Source organism: Acanthamoeba castellanii (assembly GCF_000313135.1).
Source record: "Acanthamoeba castellanii str. Neff unplaced genomic scaffold scf7180000084569, whole genome shotgun sequence".
Lineage (NCBI taxonomy): Eukaryota > Discosea > Longamoebia > Acanthamoebidae > Acanthamoeba > Acanthamoeba castellanii.
This window is the reverse complement of record NW_004457689.1, coordinates 28,237-46,717: the sequence shown is the minus strand read 5'-3', so window position 1 is coordinate 46,717 and position 18,481 is coordinate 28,237. Positions and strand designations below refer to the sequence as shown.

At 57.6% G+C, this 18,481-nt stretch overlaps 9 protein-coding genes across 9 annotated transcripts in view; 4 read left to right on the top strand and 5 right to left on the bottom strand.

The window, feature by feature from the left end:
• Nucleotides 1-38: 38 nt before the first annotated feature.
• On the top strand, nucleotides 39-2,563 carry ACA1_039520 (uncharacterized protein; the record flags this gene model as incomplete). Its single annotated transcript, XM_004354766.1, is given in 10 exon segments — nucleotides 39-174; nucleotides 245-387; nucleotides 453-553; nucleotides 570-1,118; nucleotides 1,223-1,379; nucleotides 1,451-1,627; nucleotides 1,710-1,752; nucleotides 1,828-1,949; nucleotides 2,012-2,124; nucleotides 2,224-2,563. The coding sequence occupies 10 exon segments, from the start codon at nucleotides 39-41 to the stop codon at nucleotides 2,561-2,563; spliced, it is 1,881 nt and encodes a 626-aa protein (XP_004354818.1).
• Nucleotides 2,564-2,631: 68 nt separating this feature from the next.
• Nucleotides 2,632-3,301, bottom strand: ACA1_039510 (XYPPX repeat-containing protein; the record flags this gene model as incomplete). Its single annotated transcript, XM_004354765.1, has 2 exons — nucleotides 2,632-2,847; nucleotides 2,945-3,301. The coding sequence occupies 2 exons, from the start codon at nucleotides 3,299-3,301 to the stop codon at nucleotides 2,632-2,634; spliced, it is 573 nt and encodes a 190-aa protein (XP_004354817.1).
• Nucleotides 3,302-3,507: 206 nt separating this feature from the next.
• ACA1_039500 (Amidohydrolase 2, putative) lies at nucleotides 3,508-4,808 on the top strand (the record flags this gene model as incomplete). The annotated part of the gene is made up of 6 exons (XM_004354764.1): nucleotides 3,508-3,775; nucleotides 3,835-3,963; nucleotides 4,035-4,085; nucleotides 4,159-4,237; nucleotides 4,332-4,459; nucleotides 4,546-4,808. The coding sequence occupies 6 exons, from the start codon at nucleotides 3,508-3,510 to the stop codon at nucleotides 4,806-4,808; spliced, it is 918 nt and encodes a 305-aa protein (XP_004354816.1).
• Nucleotides 4,809-4,869: 61 nt separating this feature from the next.
• On the bottom strand, nucleotides 4,870-5,754 carry ACA1_039490 (YCIIrelated domain containing protein; the record flags this gene model as incomplete). Its single annotated transcript, XM_004354763.1, has 4 exons — nucleotides 4,870-5,201; nucleotides 5,289-5,319; nucleotides 5,513-5,537; nucleotides 5,618-5,754. 4 exons carry the CDS (start codon nucleotides 5,752-5,754, stop codon nucleotides 4,870-4,872), a joined length of 525 nt encoding a protein of 174 aa, XP_004354815.1.
• A 2,054-nt stretch (nucleotides 5,755-7,808) lies between these two features.
• Nucleotides 7,809-8,602, bottom strand: ACA1_039480 (uncharacterized protein; the record flags this gene model as incomplete). The annotated part of the gene is made up of 4 exons (XM_004354762.1): nucleotides 7,809-7,949; nucleotides 8,011-8,193; nucleotides 8,260-8,457; nucleotides 8,528-8,602. The coding sequence occupies 4 exons, from the start codon at nucleotides 8,600-8,602 to the stop codon at nucleotides 7,809-7,811; spliced, it is 597 nt and encodes a 198-aa protein (XP_004354814.1).
• A 600-nt stretch (nucleotides 8,603-9,202) lies between these two features.
• ACA1_039470 (uncharacterized protein) lies at nucleotides 9,203-10,288 on the bottom strand (the record flags this gene model as incomplete). The annotated part of the gene is made up of 5 exons (XM_004354761.1): nucleotides 9,203-9,388; nucleotides 9,451-9,498; nucleotides 9,568-9,804; nucleotides 9,875-10,093; nucleotides 10,166-10,288. The coding sequence occupies 5 exons, from the start codon at nucleotides 10,286-10,288 to the stop codon at nucleotides 9,203-9,205; spliced, it is 813 nt and encodes a 270-aa protein (XP_004354813.1).
• Nucleotides 10,289-10,580: 292 nt separating this feature from the next.
• ACA1_039460 (replication factor C (activator 1) 3, putative) lies at nucleotides 10,581-12,274 on the bottom strand (the record flags this gene model as incomplete). The annotated part of the gene is made up of 11 exons (XM_004354760.1): nucleotides 10,581-10,614; nucleotides 10,676-10,755; nucleotides 10,845-10,919; nucleotides 10,994-11,063; nucleotides 11,149-11,247; nucleotides 11,337-11,473; nucleotides 11,561-11,623; nucleotides 11,700-11,818; nucleotides 11,884-12,049; nucleotides 12,124-12,150; nucleotides 12,233-12,274. The coding sequence occupies 11 exons, from the start codon at nucleotides 12,272-12,274 to the stop codon at nucleotides 10,581-10,583; spliced, it is 912 nt and encodes a 303-aa protein (XP_004354812.1).
• A 1,521-nt stretch (nucleotides 12,275-13,795) lies between these two features.
• ACA1_039450 (SAP domain containing protein) lies at nucleotides 13,796-16,361 on the top strand (the record flags this gene model as incomplete). Its single annotated transcript, XM_004354759.1, has 11 exons — nucleotides 13,796-13,832; nucleotides 13,971-14,133; nucleotides 14,210-14,299; nucleotides 14,377-14,698; nucleotides 14,767-14,877; nucleotides 14,953-15,084; nucleotides 15,182-15,314; nucleotides 15,396-15,588; nucleotides 15,660-15,761; nucleotides 15,846-16,047; nucleotides 16,134-16,361. The coding sequence occupies 11 exons, from the start codon at nucleotides 13,796-13,798 to the stop codon at nucleotides 16,359-16,361; spliced, it is 1,713 nt and encodes a 570-aa protein (XP_004354811.1).
• A 146-nt stretch (nucleotides 16,362-16,507) lies between these two features.
• ACA1_039340 (uncharacterized protein) overlaps nucleotides 16,508-18,481 on the top strand; it is a gene marked incomplete at both ends in the record, with an annotated part of 2,694 nt that continues 720 nt past the window's right edge. Inside the window, 9 exons of the mRNA XM_004354758.1 lie at nucleotides 16,508-17,083; nucleotides 17,214-17,323; nucleotides 17,404-17,459; nucleotides 17,529-17,647; nucleotides 17,763-17,816; nucleotides 17,925-17,994; nucleotides 18,117-18,172; nucleotides 18,242-18,375; nucleotides 18,464-18,474. Of these exons, the coding sequence (XP_004354810.1) occupies nucleotides 16,508-17,083; nucleotides 17,214-17,323; nucleotides 17,404-17,459; nucleotides 17,529-17,647; nucleotides 17,763-17,816; nucleotides 17,925-17,994; nucleotides 18,117-18,172; nucleotides 18,242-18,375; nucleotides 18,464-18,474 (1,186 nt within the window). The remainder of the gene's footprint in view (nucleotides 17,084-17,213; nucleotides 17,324-17,403; nucleotides 17,460-17,528; nucleotides 17,648-17,762; nucleotides 17,817-17,924; nucleotides 17,995-18,116; nucleotides 18,173-18,241; nucleotides 18,376-18,463; nucleotides 18,475-18,481) is intronic.

The following is an 18,481-nucleotide window of genomic DNA, read 5'->3' as shown; positions in this document are numbered from 1 at the left end:
CGATCGCGCATGGTGATGATGAAACCGGTCAGCTCTTGATGCAGTACGACTTTACGTGGCTCGTGATGCGGTTGACGCCGGCCGAGAAGCGTGCCACGTTGGCCAGCGAGCTGGCTTACTTCTTCCCGCCGCAGCAGGCCCTCTCCTTCCTTTTCTTCTCTGCTGAGCGCGAGAGTACGTCTTCTGTCTCCGATGGGTGCTTGCCTGCATGTTCCCGAGGGTTTACCCTGCGCTCTGTGTGCAGAGCCGCGTCTGCGATCCACGGCGCCTTCGGTGGTGTTTGCGTCTTCGTGGCTGCGTATTCGATGCCGACCGATGTTGCAGCATGCCCTGCGGTCGATGCTGACCGATCGCTCCTGGCTTCAGCACAACTCCTACGACACCTCGGTAACCTTCCCATCTATTGCTTTGATCAAGGGCCTCTGCCTGCTAACTTGGATTGAGCTGTCCAGCTGAGCGACGTGCGACAATCGCGCCAAAGTGGGCTCAATCTGAGGAAGGTTTGCGCCACATTCTTCGACGCCGTGTTCAAGTCAGCGGACCGCTATCCACTGTACGTCTTCATGCAGATGCTGTGCGACCGCTCAACGAGTGCGACTGACGGCCAACATTGAATTGGGTCCACCGGTCGGCGACAGGGAGTGCCGGTTGTACTTGCGGAACGTGCTCAGCAGGACGGGGCAGTACTACTGCAAGAAGCGAGAGAAAAAGGAGCGGAAGCAAGAAGCAAAGCGCGAGAGGGAAGTCCAGCGCGCGGAGAAGATACGATTGTACTCTGCACAGGCCGCTGCCAAGAAGCTCAACGGCTCGAGCAGCGGCGGAGCTATGGGCGACGGCTCAGGGATCTACTACTGCGGCACTGCCGGTGAGGAGCTCATAGGGGTGGTGCTCAGCGATGAGGACGAGCGAGAGGCGTCACTCAATGCTTCCGTCGGTGATGCGTGCGTGGACGCCAGCAAGGACGACGACGACGAAGATGAAGAAGAGAAGTCCGACAACCGGGAGGAGGACAAGGTCCACAACATGCTGCCCATCATCTCGCATCTCGGATTCAAGCGGGTGTGGAACGCCTTCACGACGCCCGAGGATTTCGAGCTGCTGCCTTACGGATCGCTTGAGTACCTCTCTCCTCCCCCCATCTGCTTGCCACCCTTATTGCTGGTCTTTGCCCTGAAGCGCTGCTGGCCGTGGAATCTGAACATACTCTCCGTAACCTGCGCAGTGGCTCTGCACACGACAAGCTGCGATGCATCTTCTCCGCCATGGAGACGCTGGTGGGACAGTTTTACGCAGCCTCACCGGAGTACCCGGCGTGGGCAGACAAGGAGTGGGTGGACAGCTTGAAGCAGGACTACACCAAATACCTGCTCACCATATCGGTACGTCGTGTGCGTGTGTCATGTCGTACGCGTTTTTCCGTAGTGTCTCACCTCCTTGGTGTGACGCGCAGAGCGCCGGACACAACGAGTTGGACAATGTGGAAAGCTTGCTGCAGAAGCGTACGGATCGACTCTTCGAGGCGGGGCGAGCGATGGAACAGCTCGACAAGTACATCTTCTCCTGTCTCATGAATAAGCAGCTACACATCAAACTACGCGGTCCACGCAAGTTCAAGTGCATGCGCAAGGTTAGCCGCCGTCTTCTGTCTTACAGTGCCTTGCTGTGGTGACTTTTGAGTTGACGCGATCGTCTCTTGGTGACGGCTGCAGCGGTTGTGGGACCTCTATGGCGGCGTGCAGGCGAGCATCAAAGGTAGAGCTTCATAGTAGACTCCTTCTTCTGTTGTGCAGTTCTTATTCTAAGACTCCTTGCGCCTTCTTCGAACAGTGCTGAGCATGCAGTGTCCATCGAAGCTGCGACCTTTCAAGGCCGACTTTGTGGAGCTGAAGACAGCACCACACTGCATATCCATGGTCGGTCAAGACACCGTTCTCTTCACCGATGAGAAGGTACGCTGCTCCTCCCGCGTGCGCGTGCGTATCTGCTCACCGACCGAGTGGCTTCATTACAGGAAGTAACAGGTCTGGAATGGAAGAATCGCATGTACCCTCTGCACGGTGACGTCAAGCATCTCATCTTCACCTTCCTCTTCATGCGCAAGGAGGAAGGCACTCCTGTTCTCAAGTACCCCTCCTCGCCCCGCTCGCATCGCTGCCATCATGCTGGTGCTCATCACCCGCCGCATCCCCCCCCTCTCCCCTTTCTTCTTGTTCGTGCCCTTAGGGCCAAGGCGCATTTCCGGCTCGAGAGGCGGCGCATACTCAAAGAGAAGCGGGAGACGCTGGAGGTGAGCCTTCAGCTGCTGTGCGAAGACAGGGACGAGCTGCGCGACAAGAAGCTCGGTGGCATGCTCAGGAACATGTTGAGCGGCGGGTTCCAGCGGCCGCGGCGGCTCACCGACCAGGAACGCGTGGGCGAACTGCGGGTCGAGCTCCACTACGACCGCAAGTTCGTGGGCCGACGGGAGCGCTGCTGGGGCACCGACGACAACGCCCCCAACCCCGACGAGGAGTCTGAACAGCCTGTGCCCCACGGTATCTTCCCACCCTTTGTCATCCTATAAGAAGAAGTAAAGGCCTAGAAGCGTGTGCACAAGATCGTGTTGTTCTCCTCACAAACGTTACAGTGCTCCTAGTGCTTGTCCTTCTTCTCTTTGCCTTCCTTCTTGTCCTTCTTTTCCTTTCCCTCTTTACCCTCCTTCTTGTCCTTCTTGCCCTCCTTGTCTTTCTTCTCCTTGCCCTCCTTCTTGTCCTTCTTCTCCTTGCCCTCCTTGCCTTCCTTCTTGTCCTTCTTGTCCTTTCCCTCTTTACCCTCCTTCTTGTCCTTCTTGTCCTTACCATGCACCGCCTGCGCGTACAGCACACAACATCAAACAATCAGATCAGATCTGATCATCACAGATCTCTAAAGATAAAATCTTCTTTGATGGTGGTGTGCGGGGTACCTGAGCGTGAGGGTCAACGTGAGCGCCAGCGGGGTGGCCGGCCTGGGGCGGGAACGCGCCAGGCGGGTAGGCGCCCTGCTGCGGGTAGCCGGCCTGCGGGGGGTACGCGCCGCCAGGCGGGTAGGCACCACCAGCGTGCTGCTGCGGGTAGCCGGCCTGCTGAGGAGGGTACGCGCCGGGCGGGTAGGCGCCACCAGCGTGCTGCTGCGGGTAGCCGGCCTGCTGAGGGAAGCCACCAGGGGGGTAGGCGCCCTGCTGGGGTGGGTAGGCGCCAGGCGGGTAGGCGCCACCGCCCTGCTGGGGTGGGTAGGCGCCGGGCGGGTAGGCAGCAGATGCGTCACCGTGCGGTTGAGACATGTTTGTTATGGTGTGGGTGGCTCAGGGAAGTAGATGGGAGGGCGAGTTGCGGTGTGTGTTGGCTGCTGCGCTTGTTGTGTGCTGACCAAGAGAGAAAGACGAGGCAACGGCCAGACGCACCCAGCAATTTGCTGGCCAGCTCGAAATCTCGCTTGGGTGCGAAATACGCAACACACTCCTCTTCTTCGCCACCTGTACACTGGACGATGAGCAGTGTGGTGGACGTGTGGTGTAACCCACCTACGGCAGAAGTATGGAGGCGGCTGCCCGAGGTGGCCCGCCTGTTCGTCAAGTCTGGGTCCCCGTTGCTCGCCTCTCCCCCCACCAACGCATCGAAGCCGCAGGAGGCTGAGGCCCTGACCATGAGCCCGAAGCAGCTGGTGGCGCTCATGGACCAAGAAGGCATCGACCGCATCATGCTGTGCGCTTGGTGCAGGCCCGGCCAGTGGATCTTCACCAACGAGCAAGTTCTGGGTACCACGCTGCTCCCACCACACAGCAAGCTGCGTGGTGCACTCAGGCTTGCCCGACAGAGTACACGCGGGCCTACCCTGATCGGTTTGTGGGCATTGCGACGGTGGACCTCGACAAGCCCGTGGAGGCCGTCGAGATGCTCGAGAAGGCCGTGTGTGAGTACGGCTTCAAGGGTCTTAAAGTGTTGGGTACCGCACGCGTTCTTCTCCACCCCAGAGCTCTGGTTTCAGCGCATTGAACTGACAGTGAGATGCAACAGGCTGGCTGTGGAAGCTTCCGCCCAATGACAAGCTCTACTACCCTCTCTACGGTACGCCTGGCCCAGGGCCACGTGCTCGTTTTGTAGGGACTTCAAGCTCATCTCACCGCTCTCAACCCAACAGTGAAGTGCACCCAGTTGGGCATTCCGTTCTGTCCTCAGGTTGGCCACACAGGACCCCTGATGCCGTCCGAGCCGGGCCGGTGCGCCACCGAGTCCCTGCTGCGGGCTCGCGCTGCGAACACTACTTGGGCTGCTGATGATGATTGTTGTTTGGTGGCCATTGATGTACTTTAGGCCGGTCCCTTACTTGGAGGAGGTGGCGCTGACCTTCCCTGACCTCAAGATCGTGGGCGGACACATCGGCCATCCGTGGACCGAGGAGATGATCAACCTCGCGTGGAAGTTTGACAACGTGTACATCGGTGCGCTGTTGAACCCTGCTGGCTGGGTCTTCTTCATGTTGGCACAGTGCTCACACACGGTGGCGGGTCGGGGTCCAACCGTGCAGACACCTCGGCCTACTTGCCGCGCTACTACCCGAAGCCGTTGGTCCATTTCATGACCACGCACGGGCGAGACAAGGTCCTGTTCGGCACCAACTTCCCGCAGCTCAGCTGGAAGCGCTGTGTGGAGAGCGTGCAGCGCGACCTGCGTCTCGCGCCCGAGATCTACGAGCGCTTCATGTGGAAGAACGCCTGTAATGTGTTCGGCCTCGACGAACGACAACCAGCACCGTCGCTCTCGATCGAGCACCACAACGCCAAGCTGTAAGAGCGGAAGCTACAGCAAACACTGTTCTCATAAAGCCCGGCCGAACACATGTGAACAGGCCTCACGACGAGGGTTCCTTCTTGGCGGTGCCGACCACAACGAGCCACGGGCGCACTTCGTGGCGTGTGACGAGGCCGGCCTTGACGTAGGGGTCGTCATGAGCGAAGCGATGGACGTCGTCGGCGGTATCGGTGCGGAGGACGATCAAGCCGCCGCTGGCGTCTTCCCACGCGCCGCCGGCCACCAGGCGGCCGTCGTCCTCGTACTGCTTGACGTAGGCCAGGTGCGCCGCGCGATGGGGCGCACGCTTCTCGAGAATGCCGTCCACGTAGGTGTACATGAGCGCATGCAGCTTGTCAACTGTGGGCGCGGCAGCTGGCGTCCCCGTGGCACCTTTGAACCAGTCGAAGACCGCAGGTGAACGATAACAGATTCACTTGGTTGTGGGGGGGGGAGGAGCACACAAGGAGCAAGTCGTACCTGAGGCAGTGGAGAAAACTCTGGCTCCGGCCTGGGCGGGCACAAGGCGGCCAGCAGCGCTGTCAAGGCAAGGTGCGGCAGTCCTCACTCGTTGCATGACGGAAACAAGATTAATCAAAATAGTTAAAGATGAATCCATGCAGGGGTATTTAACGCCAAAGTTGCGGCGATAATTTGCAGGGGATACCGGACCCCTTGTGGCGGCGACAATTCGCAGGGGATACCGGGCCCCTTGTGGCGATAATTCCCCTGAGGGCTGAAATTGGAGCAAGCCACATGGTAGGTCAAGAATCTCACACGATTTTAGCACAACAAAAATCAGTGCCCACCAGTAATGGTGCTTATTGTTGGGGTTGGGGCTGAGGGCCACAGGAGGGTTAAAGTTGAGGGTGATACTGCCTTGGACAGTCACCTCCACATTGAAGACCCAATTGGTCACCTTGCTTGTGACCACAGGTGTGACCATAAGCTTGTGATGGGGAGGGATGATGTAAGGGTCATTGACTGTCACACTGTGCAGGGTGATTCCCTTGCTACCCTGAGCTGTTGCAGGGAAACATAACATAACATCTGCATGGAGGGCAAAGGTGGCATTGTCTGGAAGTTTGGTTCAATATTCCAGCCAGGCACACTACCCACAGACCAACCACCCTTGACACCTTCCTTCAGTGTCCAGTGGCTCTCTCCTGAGTAGGTATTGGTGTATTGGATCTTCTTCATGACTGTGCTGAGGTTGGCAGTTGGTGGATCTTGGGATTGCCATTGCTGTGCCAATTGGCACCTGCAGGAGGATTGCACTGTGATTGGGTCTCAGTTGGAAGACATGGTGGTCACAATCCAGCTACACTGTTGGATGCTCATGATCACTGTGTACATGCTTCTTCTGGAGGGTCTGCATGATTGGACAGACTGCATCCAGGAATGTGAATGACATGACAGCATGGGGTGGCTCAACACTGCATGTTGGGTGGCCAACAGCATGTGATTGGATGCTGCCAGGGATGGCATGCTCATGCCCAGTGTGTGGCTTGAGCTGCGCAGCCACATGCTTGGCCAGAACCTCATGTGACACTATCTAGGGAAAATGTACTAGTTTATTTGCCTTGTGTCTCTGGATCACCACTGTTGTGATGCCTGTGTGGAACCTGCAGGGTGTGATCAACTGCTTGGGCAAGGGGCCAAACAACTTGGTTGTGATGTACATGCTGCTGTCCCAGCAATTGTTGAAGAGTGCACAGGCAGCTGGTTGACAACCTTGCACATGGTCAGGTGGAAGGATCTGGATGGCTGAATGTGTGCATTGTGAGGTAGGATTGGGTGATGAACACCACAGTCTTGTCATCATTGCCCAGTATGGCGTTTCAAGTCACATGCCCCATGAACTTGTCTGTTGGCACAACATTGGAGAGGTAGGCAGTACTGGGATCCTTGCACTTGATACCCCAACACTGCCCATTGTTGAACATGGCGTAGGGCACAATCTTGGCCAACCACTGGCTGCATTCACTGGCAGAGAACTTGTATTGGCATAGTGACACAAGTGGAGAGGCTCCATGCACAATGTAAGATCACATGCCACAATCCATGTTCAAATGTGGTGGTCATAGACCAAGTCATTTATTCTGGTGGCATGGGGGGGCAGCACACCAGCGCTCGTGTCTTCAATCTTGGATTGCATGCACAAAGGGTGTGCTGGACATGTTGAGACGCCAATTGCAGATCATCAAGATCGCCTCATGGGGATCTGCCTTGATTCACTTTCAGATTATTGACAATCGTGATAAGGCAGTTGTTGCCAATGTCTTGTATGTGGAGCAAATGACGGATCTTGAGTGGACGATCGCTGAACGACACATGTCCGAGGCTCTCTATCACTTGGCCGAGTTTTGTGAACATGAAGAAACCACCGAGTTCGTCCTGTGGACATCGACGCTCTTCCAGTCACGGAACGGTACCCAAGAGGTGGCCTGCGTCGCTGGATACAACGAAAACGAAGCGATCACATCGCTGCATCCCTCCGGGCAGGATATTCTGTCCAGACACCAATCATATACCCACGCAGCCCCATCCGCAAAGCGCCGGAGGCGAGCGCGAATGCGTCCTTTGTCGGCAAGCCTCGCGGGGCAGCGATGGCCAGGATTGGACCGCCAAGAAGGTGCGCAAGCCACGGGGAGGATACACGCACCGGTGGGTGCGCATCCAGCACCTCATGCGGGCCGCCTACACCATCAACCGCCATTTCCCGACGCCCCGCCTTTCGATGTTCAATGCCCCGCGAACCACCAGCGACATTCGCGCCGAGATCGGCATCGAACAGCGACAGGGCCAGCGACCGCACATGGAGGACGTGACGTTTGTGGCGTGTGGCCGATGGACGCCGCCGGATCTTTGCTTTGGGGGTGTCGGACGGACACGGAGGCGACGCCACCTCGCGAGTGCTGCGCAAGGTCCTGCCCGAGTGCATCGCGTACAACCAGGGCGACGACGCCGATTTTATTTTGTTTTCTTTTGCTTGCTGCTTCAGCTCTGCTCCGTTGCGCTGGACGGGTCTTCCTTGGCCTTGTACTTGGCCCCTGGGTAGACGGGGTAGCCATAGGGACTGTACACTGGAGGCGGGGGGTACATCGGCGGCGCTGGCCCCGGCGCGACCGGCACGTAGTGCTGTAGTTGTTGGACGGAGGAAAGTGTCAGTGTGGTCAAGCAGTGTTGATGAGAGTGGTACCATTCTGTTGGAGCCCATCAGGGTGAGGAACTCCATGATGCTGGGCAAGCGGAAGTTGAGGATCATGTCGCCCAGCATGCCACGGTCCGTCGTCTCGCCCGTCTCGCCGCGCTGCTGCTTCTCGCTCAGTTCCTGGTACTGCTTGAGCGCCTCGTCCACCTCACCACGCGTCATCCCGTATTGCTGTCCCCGATCGCCAGTGAGCATTCAATGCAGGGTGGGAGCTCTTACGTTCGGACATGATCATACCTGGCCGTGGTTGTAGAGTTCTTCCGGGTGGTGGTCACCGTACAGCGAAGGCGTCCCGCGTGGTTGAGCAGGATAGGCGCCAGCAGGAGGGCCTGCGCTGTACTGGTCCATGGAGCAGTAGCCCGAACCCATGCAGCCAGGAGGCGGAGGGTAGCTCGGGGCGCCATAGCCGTACGCTAGGGGTGGATAGTCCCCATACTGAGTCATTGGACCTAGATCAGCAACCAACACAGACAATGATCAATACAAATGGCTGAGGAGAGGGTACAGAAGGGTTGATGGGGTAGCCGGCAGGGTCCACGAAGCCACTCTGCGGGCCAGGAGGGTACATCGGGTAGCTCATGTTGAAGTTAGGGCTGTCTGGGCGTGAGAAGGGGATGGTGGTATGTGAAGTGGTTCTGCTAAAGGTTAGGCGAAGCCGCTGACTGCGAACCATGTCAATGTGTCACAAAGCTGTCGTCACCCGTCGCAAGCTGACCTCCCAAGGGCTTGTTGTTGAAGTCCCTACGAGCGCGATAGAGTTGTCCATCAGCCACCAGGAAAGCCAGGGTTTAGATCTTCGGAACTAATTGGCGCTGGCCAGAGGCCTGAATGTGGCGCCAAGGAACTCTTCTGTCTGGCCGAGCTTGAGGCCCGGAGGTCAACTCCCGGCCAGAGAATTCCTTGTTCGTGTGACCCATGCACTGCATCTTCCCTGTTGAGTGTTGACCGGCCCACCCTAGGCTACTCAAGAGAGTTGAGTGTTGACCGGCCACTCAAAAGACAGATCTCTGGTCTCAACAGATCTCAGACGGGGAGCAGCTCCGTGCCAACTAGTTTTGAGGGGAAGTTGGCGTTTGTGGAGGGGGGGGGGCGAAGACAATCAAGTGCCACAAAGGGAAATGCATTTTCTCCTTCCCTCTTGCTCTCACGAGGGTGGAGAGGGAAACACAACGCGCTCGCGTTAGTAGGGGGGCATGCCGCCGCCCATGCCCATGCCGCCAGGCGGGTACTGTTGCTGGCCCATGCCCATGCCCATGCCGCCAGGAGGGTACTGTTGCTGGTCCATGCCCATTCCGCCGCCCGGCGGGTACTGTTGCTGGCCCATGCCCGTTCCCATGGCGCCCATGCCACCCGGAGCTCCATATTGCTGTAGCGTGGAGCGCACAGTGAGCGAACACACACAGAGTGCAGCAGGTAAGTGCTTCATACCATCTTGTTCCTGCCGATCAGGGTGAGGAACTCTTTGATGGTTGGCAACTGCACAAGGAAAAGAGGTTATTAGGCATTGTTAGACATTGTCGTTGGGAGAAGGAGCAGGCAGAGTACTCGGCCAGTGGAGAGCGAGTTGGCTAGGATGCGGCTGAGATTGCCCATAAGTTGATCGTTGACGACGCCACCAGCGCCTGCGCCAGTGCCTGTGCTCGACTGTCCAAAGATGCGACGGAGGAGGTTCTGGAGGGTGCCGCCCGATCCGAGCGAGGCCAGCATGCCGCGGTCCATGTTGCTCATCTCCTGGTAGGTTTGCAGCGCGGCATCCACTTCGCCTCGGCTGAGCCCGTATTGCTGTCGCCCATCGTGGTGAGTCGAGGGGCGAAAACGCAGCTCGCGCAAGCACATGAGGAGATGACAGTACCTGGGCGTGAGCGTAGAGATCGTTGGTGTTGCCACCGAAGGCGGAGGAGGCGCCGCCCATCGGGAGGTTACTGCCGACCGGGGGAGGAGGATAGGCGCCCGCAGCGGAGGCACCGTAGGGGTCCGCGGGACCGCCCACGCCGGGCAACATCGGGGGATAAGCAGCGCCGCCTGCGGCGAGACCAGTCGGCGCGCCAGGGTAGCCACCCATCATGGGGTTCTAAGGAATGGAGTCATGACTCATGATCCCTGAGCAATCCTGCGCCCCAAGGAGAAAGACCAGAAGACGAACCTGTGGTTTGATGCTGTAGCCGGCAGCGTCAACGGGGCCACTCTGCAGGCCGGGCATCGGGAAGCTGCTGCCAGCGGGAGGGGCCTGAAGGCCGCTCATACTGGAAGGATACTGATAGCTCATTGTAGTGTGGTGAAGTTGTTGTAATGTGGGGCTTTGTGGTCGCTGTTGTTAGTCGTTTGTAGTAGCTGTACCGTGGGGAGAAGTTATCGGAAAGCTGACGGCGTGGGAGGTCTGCCGAAAGAGGGAAGCCAGAGCGGTCTCGGGTAGAGCTCACAGAGACAAGCCGGCACGGTGACATGTGGGCCACCGCCGGCAGATGTCGAAAGCGCATCCACTGAAAATCAAACGACAATTGCCGTAAACGTGACTACATTCCATTCATAGTCATTCCAAACATTCTTAACACACGCCTTCACTCGAACCCGATCATGCTGCTGATCAAAAACCTGCACAGTGGAGGCAGAGTCAGGACGACACACGACACGACACGACGCGAGGACAACGTACCGTTTGTAGATGGACATGAACTTGGCCACGAACGCCTCGAGGTGGAAGATGGCCTTGCTGCCCATTTGCATGCGGTGCTCCTGCACGTCAATCCCGACCATCAACACGGGCACTGGCGTCTCGGTAGCAGAGGAAAAGAGGTGGGCGAGGAGGTGAAGGTGAAGCGTACGTAGAAGGCGGCCCAACGAATGACCTCATACTTGACGGAGGTGTCCAGCTTCTTCAGGAGCTCCAGTGCAAGTTTCTGTCGGTCGGTCACGCACGGAAGTGTCAAGTGGGTTTAACGAACTACTACTCAAGGCTACAGAAAGGACGAACCTTGATGATGACCTCTGGGGGGATGCAGTGGCTGAGAAGTTCGTACAGCTGGTTGCGAACGTCCATCAACCTACGGCCATACAAGCCCAACACAGACGCGCGTCAGTCTCTGCGCCAGGGTCAAGTAGAGACGAGACGTTTCGGCAACGAGCTACCTCTTGGGGCTCTGCTCGTCAATGATGAACTGGGCCAGACGGACGATGAACTCCTCCCAGTCCGTCATCTCGACTCGCTGTCCTTTCTCAAAGGGGTACCTGCCAGGTGGCCACCCAATGGCGGTGAGACAAGAATGGAGCAAGCCGGTTCAGATCGTCCAGAGTATGACATAAGGAGAGCAACGCACTTCGCTGTGTGGGTGGCCTGGAGCATCAGGATGGCCTTACGCAAATTCCTGTCGGACTGCACGGCAATCGATCGGGCCAGCTCGGGAGGCAGGGTGATGCCCTCCTTCTTGCTGATCGCTTGCAAGGATTTGGTGACCTGCCAACCCGGCCGTCAAGTCAATACAGCACGATTGACACTCCTCGCGGCAAGCGCGCACATCACAAACAGTTACGGCGGGCTTACCTCGTCGAGCGAGGGAGCGGCAACTCGGATCATCAAGCATCGCGAGCGAACAGGATCAATTACCTGGCGATAGGTCACTCGAGAACTTCAGTTTGCTGTCGTTTTCAGTGCAAGTGCAGAGCAAGACCTCTTCCCGTACCTTGGACGTGGAGTTGCAGCAGAGGATGAGGCGGCACACCGACATGTACTTCTCCATTGTTCGGCGCAGGGCGTGCTGGGCCTCCTTGGATAATCGCTCAACCTCATTCAGCACCACCACTGAAGAAGTGTTGCTTAGTCACAGATCAAAAGCTAAAAGTGTATGGGTAGGGAGCTGAATGTACCCTTAAAGGGTGGTTTGTTAGTGGTATCAAGCGGAGGGCTCTGCGCAATCTCCTTGATCACCTCCTGCACTACGAGCCTGTCGTGGTAGCCCGCATCGGAGGGGTTGAGCTCGATGTGGTACGCGCTGCTCACGATGCTCAGCTCGATCGTTGTGCTGCTGGGAAGCTGAAGAGCAAGAAGGCAATGGTGAGCTTCAACAAAGCTGCTCATGAACTGCAGCTATGGGGAAAGAGGCACACCTTAAAGTCTCTGTGATCGATTTTCAGCTGAAAGCAGGCCGAGTGAAGGCATGAAGGTCAGCAACAAGCGCAGATGGTGCTCTCAAACGTGAGATCAAAGGCGAATTACCTTTTCCACACCGGCATCGAACAATTCACGAAGAAGGGCCATGATTCGGGTCTTCTTGCCGGCTCCGGTGGGGCCAAAGAAAAGCAGATGCGGGAAATCCCCTGCAGTGGCCTGGGGATGACATAACGAATGCTCATCAGCATTTGCCAGCAGACTCTCAATCGCCCGCAATTTCTGAGTGAAAGAAGCGAACCATTTTCTGCAGCTGGTTGGTCAGAGGCTCATGATAGTCCAGCTGCGCGAGTTGGCGCGGTCGGTGCTTATCAACCCACAACATTCGCAAGCGAATCCTAATACTTGGGGCAAAGTAAATGGTGCCCGATGAATCCAGCGATTGTTGCGCCTGCGTTTCCCGCCAAAAGCAGAAGTCGACTTTAAACTAATTTATAAAAGTTTCCTCGAAAGTGCGACAAGAAAAGCTGTTAACGGTCGCAAAGGCCAAACAAAGCTACTGGCAGTAGAGCTGTGTCCGGAGTTAAGTTTTTTGGTTATATGTTTAACTGGAATGCAAAACATGTGCCGACAATGCTGCAAAATTTGTGCACAAACAGATAAACGTCGACAGGGCGGGATCGATTCTGGCCGCAGGAACTCAAAGCTGACAACATTTCCGCCGCCCGAGAACCGAGCGGAGCGACCGTGTGACCGCCTTCCACCACAGCTTCGGCCGGACCGTGCTGCGCAAGTACGACATCTGCGGCATTGTCGGGAAGACGCTGCAGCTGGAGGATGCCTTTGCCATCGGCTGCTGCTTCGGCAGCATGGTCGCCCGCGCTGGCGGATCAAAGGTCACGGTCGGCTATGACGGCCGGCTCTCCCAGTGTGATTGGCGACAGTGCTTTGTGAGTTGAATGTGCGGTCCTTTTATTTTGTGGTGCCTTCTCTTTTGCGAACAGGCACCACTCGCAAAAAGGAAAAATTACCTGAAAATTCTCAGAATTTCAGTGAGGTTGTGCGGTGTTGTGGCCAACCAAGGAATGCCCGAAACCGTTAGAACTGTTTAACCACATTCTTTCACGGTTAGGTTAATCTTAACTCCGGACACAGCTCTAACTGGCAGTTATAATATTAGCAATGGAGGAGGCAACTGATCGAGCCGACGTCGAGAAGATTACGATGAGCTCACCCTCCACAGCATTCATCAAACGCAGACCGCGTCGCCCGTCAAATTCGACGAATGGCAGCATTGCAACATCGAGCACCGATTTGTCGGCCATCATGTCTGGCACGGACCGCCCTGAGGTGCCCAGCATCCTTGTGAGTTCGCCTACGCGTCAAGAGCACGATCTGCCGGCCGATGCGGGTGCCCGAACCCCCACCACGCCCTCCTCGCCTTTCTCCTCGGGTGCCCTCCCGACGTCGGCTGCACCTTCTCCCAGCGTCAGGGTGCCGCCTTCGCCCTTCAGCCCTCCCCTTTCTTCGCGCGCTCGGCCCACGCGCACCGCGGCGGGCGGTGCTTCGCCGCTGGCTTCACCCGCCTCGCCCGCGGCTGCCGACACTGTCTCTACAGTGACTTCCACCCTCAGCCGGTTCACAGCCCACCGCCCCTACCGCACCCCAGACATGGGCCTCGAGGTGCTCCAGGTCGACGTGGACACTGGTACACCACCTTCCACCTTCTGTCACGTTTCGTTGTTGCTTGGTCTGGGTCAACCACGCTATTTCCACGTCAGCGAATGGCAGATTCAGTGGTTGGCAATGTATTGACCAATCTGGCCCTCTTCATTTTGCATTGCAGCAAAGGTGAATCCCACCTATACGGTGCATCTGGAGGGCGAGTGCACACTCAACACGACGCCGGAGACGAGGAAGGACATTCAGGAGCATCCGCGAGCCGCCCAGCTGCTCAAGGCTAACAAGGACCTGGTCAAGGGCTTCGCCGGCGCCACACTGAAGCTGCGGTGCGTAACTTGGCCCAGTCAGCCGTTCAGCTCGCGCGCCAGTTAAAGCTAATCATCAAGCCCTGGTTCACCACAGATTCGATTTCGTGCACAAGGACACCAAGCAAATGGAGCACCACTTCGCCACCGGCGTCGCTGTGGCTCCCAACCTCGTGCTGACTGTGAGGTGAGTCGTAGCGACAAGAGTTGCTGTTATGCGTGGCGCGTCTCCTAACGCTGTGTTTGTACTCGTTCGTGCCCTAGACACCACCTCTTCCACCCGGTCATAGAGAAGCGAAACGATTACGTCGTCCGAGAGCACGTGCTGGCCCGGGTCGACTCTGACAACTCGCGCATGGCCGGGCTCCGCGTGTGCCGCACGCACCCCGAACTCTACAAGGATCCGCCACTGTGGTTCGGCACCGAGCTCAACTGGACCGACATCAACAAGATGCCGTCCGACATCGACCCCATGTCGACCTTCCGCGAGCGGTCGGCCGAGCACTGGGTGTGGCGCGACTTTGTCTTCCTGCGGATCACCACGCCCACCGATCTCCTCCTTCCTCCGCCCTATTTCCTGCCCGATGTACCCTACGCTCCTGCTCTCGCCGTCACTTACTCGCTGCCCCACCGTACGGCGATCGCTCATCACAGCCATTCATGCAGACCGACGTCTTCACGCAAGAGCCGGTGATGGTGGGCGGCTTCGCGGTCGGGGAGGCAGACCCGGACCGTCTCCTTGGGAAATACGATAGCTATGTGAGGGTAGCGGCTCGCCTTCTGCTCTCTTCCGTTGCGCCTCTCTCTCGCTCAACTCCCTTGATCGCTTGTCTGGTGCAGGTGTACCAGCAAGCCTCGAAGCTGAAGCGGCTTCCCTTCTTCAACTCGAGAGCTGCCGACACCTGGCCTGAATTCGTACATTCCATGTTCCACCACTATCCCAAGCGCAACATTGTCGTATCGCTGGGCACGGTACCCACCACCTCCACATTTGCATCTTGCCGGACTCTAGTCGATTATCGGCCTAGCTTGCTCACTCAATTTTGTTACCGGTTCTCTTGCTCGTCAGGTGCACGAGAGCTCATCCCAGCGCCTCGGATTGTACAACGGCAGCGCGGAAGTGGGGATGGCCGGCGGCCCTGTTTCGCCGATCGTCGAAGCAGCCCGGAAACACGATGTCACCCTCCCACTCTGGGGCATACGTACATCTCTCTTTCTCTCCCCTTTCGCCTCACCGTCTTGCCTTCTTCTTACGCGTTCGCTTCGTACACTGAACAACGCAGACGCGGGCCGATTCACCGACGGACTGCACAACGTGTTCTTGTCGGTCGAGCATCCGCTATTCATCGTGCAGTACGCCTACACCATGCTCACGCACTTCCTCTCCGAGCCGCAATACGACGTGCCGGAGTACGTGGAGTTCAAGAAGCGGCTGTGGAACTATCTCAACTACTTCGACTGGCTCGATGTTTACTGGTACCCTGGAAGCACTCTCCATGAGAGACACACACAGCCAGACTTACTGGCATGCCCCCACTCGCGCGCAGTGACAATCTGAGACGCAACGTGCACTCGGCGCTGGCCAAGTCGCAGTACGAGGAACTGTCCTCGCTTCCCCCGCCAAAGGACCAAACCGCTGTCGCGTTTAGGTAAAGCACCCATGTGCGCGGTGTGTTGTGGTGGGTGTGTGGTTTCCTGGATCTGCGAACTCGGCTGAATGAGTTCCCAATCAGAGGGAAAGAGGAGCTCGAGGAGGTTCAGGAGGAGGCCGCCACCTCCCTCGTCACACCCAAGCGCAAGCGGGAGGGAGGATCGAGGCGCACCAAAGCCACAAAGACGAAGAAGGCCAAGAAGCCAAACGAGGCCGAGGAGGAAGAGAGCCCCGAGTTGGACACCACAAACCTCCCCGTGTTGGACGATATGACCACCGATCAGGTACACACTCCTCCCTCTCCTTGACAGCATCGTCGCGGGCTCATGTTTTGATTCTTCTTCTTCTTCTGTTGTTGTTGTTGGAACAGCTGCGTCTTGAGCTCCGACGGCGAGGCCAGCGAACGTCGGGCGCGAAGAACGAACTGGTGGCGCGGTTGCGGAAGGCGCGGGAAGAAGGCGACGCCGCCACGTCAACCAAGCGAGGCCAACCTCCGAAGTGGGGAAACCTCAAGGCCATGAGCGAGGACGAAGGCGAGGTTGAACACCACGACAACGAGAAGAAGAGCGAAGAAGAGAGCGAAGAAGAAGAAGAGTAGCGACGGCCTTCAGTCGCACAAAAAAGAAAAGAGAAATGAAAAAGAAAAGAAAAAAGAATGAAAAGCGAGACGTGGCACACGTGCTAAGGTAAAGAGGCAAGATGAGGGGAAGGCCGCCGGCGCATCATATGCGGGCGCGTCGCACCATGTGGTGGACGCTGCCCTTCCTCGTATTCTTCGTTCTCCTCGCCCTCTTCCTCTTTCTCATCTTCCAGCGGACCACTAGTACCACCTCCGGAGGCATCGGATCCTCGCCCGCCACCTCCTCCGCCCCCTTCGAAGCCAGCGTGGAGCGACCAGTCGAGGAGGAGGTGGAGGGAAAGAAGAACGAAGAGCCGACCAAGGCGCCTCCAGCGGCCGTGACGACTCCAGCCGCCGCCGAGGTCGCATCTCCTTCTCCGGCGCAGATGAAAGCGGAAACGCAGAAGAAGAAGAACCAAACCACCACCAAGACGTCGGTGACGAGAAGGAAGGAGCAGGTGGCCACGGGGCAAGTGCTGGTGGTGGGCGGTGTGGACGACCTGGTGGCCACCTATGCCGCGAACGAGAAGGACGACCGGCAACGAGCAGCCAGCGAGGCAGCGGACCCCGTCGAGTCGGCGAGCTTGAGCGGAGCGGCACTGGTCGCGCGGCACCTCGTCGCAGCTGATGGCGAGGCCACGGCGGAACGCAGAGGCGATGGCAACGTGCTGGCTGCTTACCGTCACTGCCACGGCTCAGACGTCCCTCTCCCCCTCCCGCCGTTTTCGTTCTTTTTTATTATTTATTTTATTATTTATTTATGTTTTTAATCTATTTTATTGATTTATAATTTTTAAAAAATTTCCATTTATTTTGTATATGCCAATGCAGGGGGAGAGGGAGCCGGTGGGGGTCTACTACTGCAATGAAAAGGTGGACCCGGAGCACTGGGTCAAGTGCGTTGTCAACGCGTGGTCACTGCACCATCTCCTGGGCGCAAGGTACCCAGCACACCTTGTTCCTTGACTCACGTCGCACTGTGGTGGGCTGATCCGCTTTCTGTGGCGGCGCACCACCTCAGCATTCCTCCGATCAAGACGCTCGCAGCGCCAGTCGAGCCATCACCGTGGGGCATGGGTACCTGCCCCAATGTCGCTCTCATGCGCAGTCACCTCGGGGGATCTGATCTCGTGGTGTTCGGTGCAGCCATGTTCGAGGCCATGTTTCCTGGCATCACCTTTGTGGCGCCGCCCTCGGCCGGTAAATGTGCGGTCGCCGACCTGAACTCGCTGCAGCTGTGGCGGACCGAAGAACCAGCCACACCCGTACCCCCTCCCTTGGCGCGCACCCCCACACACAAGAGAGAGAGAGATCTCAGACCCTGGGTCGTTGGTTCTTTACTTGACGTTCAGCAGCTTACGACTTTTATCATCGTTGCAGACTTTCCATTCGGTCGACGCTGCGCTGGCGTTCAAGGAATTGTTCTATGAGCGCGTGCAGAGGCCGCCACACACGAGACTCCCCGGCCAGGTATGGTATCTCTCTGTCTGTGCGTTTGGCAGGTCATCGCAGGCAAGTCTCACACTCGCGGTTCCTACCTAGGTGACACTCCTGGTGCAGAAGCAAGCCACCATTCTCAACGAATTTGATCTGGCTTACCTGCTCGCCGAAGGTAAACAACATGGGCTGCTTGTGACGCGCAACAACAACAACAACAACAACAACAACAACAACAACAACACACGCACACGCACACACCACTAACAACGCACATAATGATGATGTGATATGCAGTTACCCACATGCCGATCGCCATAGTCGACTTGGACAAGCTGCCCGTGCTCGACCAGGTGCTGCCAGCTCCCTGCCGATCTCCCCCTCTCTTTCTTTTTCCTGCGTGCTTACCAGCTTTCGAGCAGGTTCGTTTGATGTCGAACACGGGCATCTTGGTCGGCATGCACGGAGCCGGCTTCGTCAATGCGCTCTTCCTGCCGCGGGGCGCCGTGACCGTGGAGATGTTCGCTGGCCGGTACTACAGCTCCGTGTACGGCCGGTACGCCGCGCCGGGCGGGGTCTCCGCCTATTCCTACCACGAACCAGGGGTGAGCTCGGTCACATCATACACCCCAAGACCAACGCAGCAGAACTGGCGGTACTTC